Here is a 9,821-nt window from a genome sequence, read left to right as displayed (position 1 = left end):
AACAACGACGACGAGGGCCGGAGAATGCCATTCGGGGATCAAATCGCGCGCGGTTGGGTGCTCTCGAACGGGCCAAACATGGCGCGTCAAAAGATGGTGTTAGCTCGTGCGGGGAAGGTCGGCAAGGGCGCCGACGACGAGCGGCGGCGACGGTTGCTTTCGGACCCGCACAGGCGCGTGTCTACAACAAGCAAAACAAGCAAGCAATGACGTCGCAGGCTCTGAAGCTCACCCGGAGCACGTTGGTGCTTCCCAACTGAGACAGAGGGGCTCGGGAGCTCGAGCTGGCCAACCATGGCGGCAACTAGCTACGGCGGCCTACGGGAGTGTAGAAGGAAGGGGATGGTGAGGAGCTTCTCACTGGCGTTGGATGGATGGCATGATGAATCCGGAGGAGCTCGAAGGTGGAGGAATTTGACGACGACGTGGTGCGGGTCCGACGAGGAAGATGGTCGCACGCGGTGGCGTGGGAGCTCCCGGGGCTCGATCCAGTGCTCCAGGGGGTCGAGGAAGACGAGGCGGAGCTCGAGGGCTTGACGGAGTGGAGGGAGGAGGATGGTGGCCACGGCTAGCTGGCGGCCATGGCGGCGGCGCGTTCGTGTGCGTGGGGAGGAGCAACGGGGCGCGAGGAGGGGGATCTGAGGGTGCTAGGGTTTGCAGGGAGGGCGCGGGGGCGTTCTTATCCCCTACAGGGGCGCTGTAGCGACGCAAGCGGCGAGCTGGCTCGACAGGGATGACGCCGTGGCTCGATCGCCAACACCAGGTGGAGGAGAGAGGTAGGAGACGAGGGGGTGAAGGCAGGCTGGGCCGCGTGGGCCGGTTAGAGGGGCCAAAGCCTAGGGGGTTAGCCCTTTTCCTTTTAAACAAAAACGGTTTGCTAGAGTTTTTACTAATTATTGTTTTGTAATAATTTAAGGCACGAGAGACCTTTTTAAAAATGAGCCATTTGGTCAAATATTAATGTTGTAATATTTGACAAAGCTACAAAAAGTTTGGGGGCCTTTTGGATATACTTGCAATTTACAAAATGCAAAAGTCATTTATGAAAAGATTTGACCTCTCTTTTTAATTATTTAGAGGCACTTAAACAATTGATAAAATGTTTCTTATAATTTTATAAATACCAGGGGATTATTGGCAACCCCAATATGATTTTTGTTTTCAGGTTTACAAAGTTATTAAAACCACTTTTCAAATGATTTTTGAAAATCACTAGGAAAAAGAAATGATGCTTGATCCCATTGTGATCAAGCATGGATTAGTAAAATGGAATGGCCTAATCCTCATGATGCTATAGCTAAATTATAATGATCACTCTAGCATAATCCGGAAATGTCACACTAGAGCACCTCCAAACAAAAATAGAGAAGTTATACTTTGTAAGATTGATAAGATATTGGAATAGAAGGAGCTTAGTCGCTTTTTATTGGCTAAATTCAAAACCCTCTTCCAAAGGAGATGAATATTGCAGTTGATGTTCAATGCATCAACATTGTCCAATCAATATATTCCCAAAGCTCATGGGGTGTGGGTGGGGGAGAGTCATGAAGTAAAAGATCATGAAAAATAAAGTGAACTATTTCTTCTTCCAAATAAATGGTTGATTTGCCTACCACTACTTGCTTGTTTCTAATACACAAGATGAGACTCGAAGAATTGATTGCTCCGTCCTTGTAAACCGGACTGTCTTAACAAATCATTTTTTTAAACAAGAATGTTACTTTTTTCGGGAATAGGGTATTATGATGGTGTTTGGTTGGGATGTGGATTTCTAAAAGCAGGTGTGGAAAATCTGTTATGAGAAATCTGTAGGCCATTTGGCAAACTACCTGTATAAGGAGTGGCTGCGAAGATAAATGTCTGAAATACCCTAAGAGCTGATAATAACACCATTATAGATTGATTTATTGCACTAACAAAACATATTAATTACAAAGGAACAAACCCACTTTTCAAACGCTCGCATGGCATCAATTTCTCATTGATTACAGAGGAATCCCTATTATTTTGCAAGAAATCCCCTCACACATAGAAAAGAAAAAGCAATCAGATCCTTCTTCTCCAAAGCCGGCCGAGCACCAACCCAACCCCATTATTGTCCATTTGAGATCATGTTGTGCCTTATGCTCATCATCATGATGGTGGCTAGTACCCGCAAACTGGGGAAGGAACCGGGAGACAAGGCTTCCCCAAAGTGGATCTAGCAGGCCACCGCTTGGATCCAGTAGGTCGTGGCCGGATCCACATGCTAAGAGGAGACGAAGGACAGGAAAATGCTAATCCGTTCCCACCCTTGTTGTTGATGTCGACGCCAAGGTGCGATGGTAGACGATCCGTTGCCTCCTCTGGCGCTTGCCCGACAATGGAGCACTGATGCGCTATGGGTATACATATGTCGCTCGTGAAGAGGTTAAGAAAAATCGAACCGGTATGACTAGTGAATGGCAAGGCGGGTAATTTCATTTCGAGTGAAGGGGTAGGCTCGGGGAAGCACGCAGCCGAAGCGAAGGAAGCACCTCGACCGCTGCTTTCACGCGTACGTGCATTTTTTACGTTGGCTTTCACATAATCACGATCGCGTAGTTTGGTGTTTGGTTGAGATTTTGTTGCAACGCAGCGGAATCTGGTAAGAAAAGCAAAACCAAACAAGGCCGAGCTACATGCATCACAAGTTGTACTTGTATTGATCCATACTTATGAATTACCGAGTTTGAAATGTTTGAATACATTGTTTGATACATGTCTTTTTTAGAATTATCGATATGTAGTTATTGTTTCGCTACAAGTAGATTACACACCTATTATTCTTGTCTAGTTATGAGAATCGATGTTTTTCTGTTCACTATTGTTTTAGTCTTTCTTTTCTCGATCGAGAGAGGTGGGACCATAAAAAACCATATAAGCACGGTAACAACATGCCTTTTTCAAACCCCTCTCGTTGCATCGTCTCACGCCATTCAGTCGCCTCATAATTTTTCATGAACGAGTAACCCAATCTTTGAAACCACCTACAACTTCATGCGGTGAGGAGCGAGCATCCATGGTTACGTGCCGTAGCATCATTAACATGCTAATGTATATCGTAAAAAAAATCGTGTAAGCCCTTTCAAACAAATCCTTTTTAAATCATCCTACTTTTATCGTCTCGTGCCCCTTAATCATCTTGTGCCTTGTCCCGTCACTAATCTCATCCGTGCCAACCACCGAAGTTGGCGTGCAAGGATCTCGAGTAAACCAAATTCTACCTTGTGTTCCCCATGGTTCCGTGGCGTGGCACCGACAACTTGCCAACGTATATCGCACTAGATAAAATAGAAAAAAAAACTTGTTTCTTAGGAAAAAAATAAAAAAACTTGTTTAGCGTGTATGAGCGTGGAAACGCGACGTGGCCGCGGGTCCTCCGTTGGATCGAAGAGCGAGGGAGGGGATTGCGCCGGCCTAAGCTAATCCCGACCCATCGTCACGAAAAGGTAAATTCAAAATCGCAAACGCAACAACGGAAACACGCGCACGCCAAAAGAAAAAGGAGAAATGAATAAGTAAGTAAAAGGAACCCCTCGATCCAATCCGTTCCAGGCCACCATACCAATCGCACCACCAGCCGACCGACGACCACGGCACCGACGGCGACCCCTCGGCGACGGCGGCGATCCCCTCCGCCCCTCTGCTCCGCGCCGCACCGGAGACCCCAGCCGCGATCCTCCCAGCCACGCCGCGCCCCCGCGTGGCCGCTCGGCTCGTTCGGCCAAATCCAGCCCACCGCCCGCGGGGTCCCGATTTGCGGCTAGCCGCCCCCCGTGGATTGCGCGGCGCCCACCCTGGAGAGAGAGAGAGAGAGAGAGAGAGAGAGAGAGAGAGAGAGAGAGACGGGCGTTGACGGACGGGTGCGGCGCGCAGTGGTGGTGCCACCATGTTGCAGTGCCTGGAGGGGGTGAGGCACCTCTGCGGCGTGCTCCTCAAGTGCTGCCACATCGACCTCAAGCATCCCAAGGGCCTGGAGGATCCCGAGGTCCTCGCCAGGGAGACCGTGTGTATGTCCGCGCCACCATCTCTCTCTTTTGCTACCAAAATTAAATAGCGTCTAAAAATAGCTCTCCTGCTAGCCCAAGCCGCGATTCATCGTGTCCCGTTTATCCTGTGATGTGTGATGTGATTTGCGTGCAGTCAGCGTGAGTGAGGTCGAGGCGCTGTACGAGCTGTTCAAGAAGATCAGCAGCGCCGTGATAGACGACGGGCTGATCAACAAGGTCAGTGGATCAACACCCATTTCGTCGGAAAGTGAAATTAATGTTGTACATTTGCACATGTATGATGAGTGATGGATAACCTGGGTTGTGATGCTTGCGCGTTGGCATAGTGCAGGAGGAGTTCCAGTTGGCGCTTTTCAAGACCAGTAAGAAGGAGAGCTTGTTTGCTGACCGTGTAAGTCCGCAATACACATGTGAACACGAATTTGCTGTTTGTACAATGAAAATGCCTTTCTGTTGTTTTCTCTTCTTCTTTTTGGTATATAATTCTAATGTCATTACTGTGGAGTCACTCTCACTCTCCTTTTTTGTCATATTATTTGGACCTTGGGAAGAAGGAAGCACCGTTTGACATTCTGTAGGAATCATGAACTATATATGGCGAATGGCATCTGCCTAATTGTACAATGGTGCAGGATTTTTGGGTACATAAGCACATGTATGCTAATGTGTAACATAAAACAGATGGTTTAAAAAGCCTCTAAGAAAATGTGCTCACCACTTTCTGGGGACACTTGATTGTCAATAGAATTGCTCCAGCTTTGCTAGCTTGGACTGGAAGGAAAGTTATCTCGTTAATTGAAATTCATCATCATTTATACAAAGAGCATTGCACTTCACAACCTACCTAACAGTTTCTTATGAAAAAAGTCCTCCACAAAAGCTGATCACAGTGGTAACATATGGCATTGGCATCTCGCTACCCCTTATATACACCCTTCAGTCAGGCATTGCAATGATAACTTAAACCTTTATTATTAATCCTTTTTATAAATTTGTGTGCATAGGTGAAACAGTGAAGTGGGAATGATGTTGATACTTGATATATAACATGATTTCTTTTAATATGATAGTGGATTTCCCTCAACATTTTCCCTGTTCTTCTAGGTCTTTGATTTGTTTGACACAAAACACAACGGAATTCTAGGATTTGAAGAATTTGCCCGTGCCTTATCAGTATTTCATCCAAGTGCCGCTCCTGATGAGAAAATTAACTGTAAGTTCAGAGAATCATGACATTTGCATAGTTAGCTTAACTTTTGATTAGTGAAAGAATTCTGCTATAAAAATGGCACAACTACGTGTATGGTAATATTTAATAAAAACGGATAATAATTATTTAACAGAACTGAATATGTTGATATGTCGCAAATGCTATTTCAAGTTCTTACCTTGCAAAATTACATTACATGCTATGATCAACAACTAATTGCATAAAAATATGATTTATTTTACAGCAAGGAAGAAACTAATGTAAAAGGAATGACATGTGTTAATCACCGCCTTATCTAGCCACATCCGGTCTGCAGACTTTTATATATTTATTATTTTTCTAAATGACATAATGCAACCTCTACCTGCAATGTTACAAGGGAGAGACTAGTAACATGCACATGTATTGTGCTTAATTCACATTTCTCTGTAGAGGGCTTCAAGTAAATCATAATAGACAATGTACCAACAAATCTATCATATTTACCATGATAACAACTTTTAGAATTCTTGTAACGCCCAAGCTTGTATAATATGCACACATCAAGTCAGCCCTGTTGCTTGCATGATCCTCTGACATGTATTTATGCATTTGATTTTGTGTGGATGTGAATGGATTGGATATAGGCCTAAACTGTAAGAAAACAGAAGATTCATGATATCCTTGAGTTAGTAGGTTCATACTTGCACAAATCACTTTCTGTTATTCCATTTTTGAGCCTTTTGGTGCTGTCTGAGAATGGTAAACAAACAAATAAATAAGCTTCAACTCTTTCTGCTTGTTTGATAGTGCACTTTATTATCTTTTCTTTTTTGGCATAGGTTCATCCCCTTAAGCTCTTTTAGTCTTTTATCTGATTGTTGTAAGCGGAAAAAATCTTACACAGTATAATCCTTGCAGTCTCTTTCCAACTTTATGATCTGAAGCAGCAAGGTTTCATTGAAAGACAAGAGGTATTTTTCTAATCAGAATGTAATATGTGAAGTTGTACCATTTATCTCATGATTTGTTTCTATTCTTCCATATTTTTTATGTTCATTTATCTCCCTTAATCCCTTAGGCCTCGTTTGGTTAAGGGGGATTGGGGAGGTTTTGAGAGGAAAATCCCCGGGAGGGCCAGAAACCCCACAGATCCTCGGGCGCCCATTTGGTAGGAGAGGTTTGCTTAGCCCAATCCCCTCCGTTCCCCTTCAATCCCTTCCTATCCATGTGTTTCAAAACCCTCCTCGGGGGAGTAGTGGAAGCAAAGCCCCGGGGATTTGAGAGCATTGGGTGGAACAAAGGGATTCACCCAATCCCCTGAAATCCCTCCCTCTCAAAACCTCCCCAATCCCCCTTAACCAAACGAGGCCTTAATGATCAAGTATCTTCCAATGAATCCAACTCCAGCTTGCATTGTGAGTACTTGTTGACTATGATAAGTTTGACAGGTGGTGATGAGTGGCCATTTACCACCTTACACCACTTTCTGGAACCCTAGTTAGGACAATTCAAAGTCTGTGTTACCTTACCTCTGTTCAACTTGATACTGTACCAAGTGTAGCCTTGTAGCCCTGATCTGTATATCTCCTACAGGTAGATTTATAAATTAGAATTCCCCTGAAAACAGAGAGCAGAGGCAACCTTTTGCATAATTGTGGAACTGATGTTACTTCCTTTTAGCTCGTGTATGAGCAAGAATATATGTTCCAAAGTCAAAGACTTGTGGCATATAGGCTCCTTTGTGCAAAAGTTGTTATCTTTTCCCTTATTATATTCCAACGTTTTTTCTTGTTTGGCTATTAGGTTAAGCAAATGGTTGTTGCTACACTTGCTGAATCAGGAATGAATCTTTCAGATGAAGTCATAGAGAGCATCATTGATAAGGTCTGGTTAAATTCCTTGATTTCCTATATACTACTATGGCTATGCATTGTACCATGTAGAATCTTTCTGTTCAATCATGTTAATGACCAATTCTCTTTTCTGTCCGCAACACAAGATTTTGTTTATGCTGTGCTAAAGTGAGGCCATCATTTGTTAGCATGTCTTCCCCTTGATAGATCGAACTAGAAAGGTTGATATCCATATATTTGACTTAAAATATTTGATTAAACTCAGTTAAAAATATATTTGATCAAATGCTCGAATGAAGGTTTGCAAATGGCTATGTGTATATAGCTATAGCTATTAGTACTGCCTGTTCCGTTAATGCTGTTGAGTAGGTAATGAACTTTAGAGTTGTGTCATTGTGCGAAAGCTTGTTGTTCTAGTGGTTTTGCAGAAGGCGGCTTTATATCAGTGCATTGTTGAACAAATGCTACCCTGACACATTGCACTAACTAACTGACCTGTTACACATTGGTCGCATTATTTTCTGAAAATTATTTCCCTCTTGTTATAAGACTTTCGAGGAGGCAGACACAAAACATGATGGGAAAATTGACAAAGAAGAATGGCACAATCTAGTTCAAAGACATCCCTCATTACTGAAGAACATGACACTCCAATATCTGAAGTAAGATATGCTAATGTATTTTTTGTTAATTAGCTATTTACTTTTCTTCAGCTTATTATGGTCAATTTGATTGAAATTTGTGGTTTTAGAACGAATAATATTTTCAACTATCCTTGAACTATATTGCCAAAATACTTATACATTATCTCATAGAGCTGAGTCATCAGCAGCACTGTCAGGAAATAAAGAAGCATGATATTGTTCAGCTATAAAATGAAAACCAGCAAACAGAATATGAAACATTGATTAGTTAAAAGATAGTCCTGTATATTGTAGGCTGGAGAGTGTATGCTGAACAAACACATTTTTTTATATATTAGAAGTTCATTTACATCAGTGAACTGTTACCAAGTGTATATTTTAAGTCATATTGTTTCTCAAGGCATGCGTGAGTACCAAGTGTTGAGTAGCATTAACGTTCCAAGTTCAATCTGTATCATAACATTATTACTATTGCATATGCTGTTATTGCCCTACTTTATATTCGCTAATCAGGTCAACTTCGCAGGGACATCACCACCACATTTCCAAGCTTTGTGTTCCATTCTCAGGTTGCCGATACCTAAAGTCCTGAGAGCTTCTTCACTTCGATGGAATATCAGAAGACAGTCTCACTGCTTTGCTAAGCCTTTCCAATGGCCGACCGATGGTTCGGAGGAAGCTGTCGTAGTGTTCCAAAGCATACCGCATACTGTATTCGGTTATTCCGCTGGTTTCTTTGTGTTCATAACGTTTTTCTTTTTCTTTTTTAGCTTAGGGTGGGCTGCTAGTAGATCAGAATGTTCAAAGTTTCTTTGGTCTTTGTACAAAAAAAGCTGGTTTGACCCTTTAGTTAACTGTGTATGTATTCTGTGTGGGGAACTTTCCTACTGTATATTATGGATTGAACTGAACGGAGCAGAAATGCCTTTGTTGATAAAGTTTGTCGCAATTTATTGTTTTCCATAAGGGGGGACTTGTTTTTCTTATTGCTCTGCTTGATGTTCAGGGGATGGCAGTTTCTTCAAAGCGAAATAACACTTTCTTCACAGAGGGCATTTTTTGTTTCTGAAGTTGCCATCGTTTGATCATTTCTCATAACTAAAACTCTTATCAAATGGAGTTCGCTTGCCACCCATCTCTAGACTGACGTCCGCTGGATAACATTACCATAAAAAAAACATAGTTAGATGGCATACATACTCTCATAATTTACATTACTGAAATTTAGTTGTAGTTTTTTCTTGAAACATCATCGTTAGCATCACGCGGGGAGATGTAGAGAAAGGTTGGCCCTGAGTTTAAGAGACTAGGAGGTAAAAAACATTGCACAAATTTGCTTCAATTTTCAAGGAGAATCAAAGTTCGTGTTTCCTAAGCATTCACCGTTTTTCATTAAAGAAATAATTTAATTAACTTTAATAAACGAGGCGGTGATGGAGCGAGTGCAAAGATAAAAAATTAGCAAAAGAAACAAGCAACATCCTCGGTGCAATTTTTTCTCATACATTTTCATCTAAATATCCTTTAGGGCAACTCCAAAACGGATCACCTATTTTGAATCTTTAAATAGACATGTACACATTTGGACGTATTCAAGAAGAGTGGGCTGAGGGAAGACCATCCATCGGGAGCTCCTAATTGGCGCTGCTGGCCCCAATTCGGTAAGCTGCCGCACACAACCTCGAGCTCGTGGGCCGGCCCAATAAGCAACTTCTCTTGTTTGCTTCCATATGCTCGATCGCAACTGCCTGTTGATCAGTCAAGTACTCACAAAATAATACTATTGATCGGTCAAACCATTTGACCATTGACTTCTTGAAAACTTACCTAAAAAAGTTCATTGATTCGAAAAATTGTTCAAAAAATAAAAAAAGTTCATCAAATTTAAAAAAATCATCAAATTTGAAAATAGTTCATCCATTTTGAAAAAGTTCATCAAACTTTAAATAAAAATCATCGAGTTTGAAAAAGTACATCAAATTTGAAAAGAAGTTCATCGAATAAAAAAAAATCATTGAGTTTGAAAAAAGTTAATCAAAATTGAAAAAAAGTTCAAATATTTTTTTAAAGAAGTTCATCGAGTTTAAAAGAAGTTCATCGA

At 42.0% G+C, this 9,821-nt stretch overlaps 1 protein-coding gene across 2 annotated transcripts; it reads left to right on the top strand.

The window, feature by feature from the left end:
* The first annotated feature begins 3,530 nt into the window (after nt 1-3,530).
* LOC123447729 (calcineurin B-like protein 3) lies at nt 3,531-8,658 on the top strand. 2 transcript variants are annotated; one of them, XM_045124370.1, is made up of 9 exons: nt 3,531-3,821; nt 3,852-4,031; nt 4,165-4,247; nt 4,363-4,422; nt 5,136-5,244; nt 6,142-6,194; nt 7,027-7,107; nt 7,626-7,738; nt 8,247-8,658. In XM_045124370.1, the coding sequence occupies exons 2-9, from the start codon at nt 3,911-3,913 to the stop codon at nt 8,302-8,304; spliced, it is 678 nt and encodes a 225-aa protein (XP_044980305.1). In that variant the 5' UTR covers nt 3,531-3,821; nt 3,852-3,910; the 3' UTR covers nt 8,305-8,658. The 2 variants fall into 2 exon arrangements, with proteins under 2 accessions (XP_044980305.1, XP_044980306.1); XM_045124371.1 differs by having other exon boundaries at nt 3,531-4,031.
* Nucleotides 8,659-9,821: the final 1,163 nt, after the last annotated feature.

Source organism: Hordeum vulgare, chromosome 4H (genome assembly GCF_904849725.1).
Source record: "Hordeum vulgare subsp. vulgare chromosome 4H, MorexV3_pseudomolecules_assembly, whole genome shotgun sequence".
Lineage (NCBI taxonomy): Eukaryota > Viridiplantae > Streptophyta > Magnoliopsida > Poales > Poaceae > Hordeum > Hordeum vulgare.
The sequence above is the reverse complement of the archived record's forward strand: the minus strand, read 5'-3'. Positions and strand labels throughout refer to the sequence as shown.

What these genes read in the sequence shown, in the direction of transcription:
- LOC123447729 (XM_045124370.1), top strand. Translation starts at nt 3,911, where the DNA reads ATGTTGCAGTGCCTGGAGGGGGTGAGGCACCTCTGCGGCGTGCTCCTC. An exon ending in CCTCGCCAGGGAGACCGTGT is followed by an intron (nt 4,032 to 4,164) that starts GTATGTCCGCGC and finishes ATTTGCGTGCAG; the next exon opens with TCAGCGTGAGTGAGGTCGAG. An exon ending in AGAGCTTGTTTGCTGACCGT is followed by an intron (nt 4,423 to 5,135) that starts GTAAGTCCGCAA and finishes CTGTTCTTCTAG; the next exon opens with GTCTTTGATTTGTTTGACAC.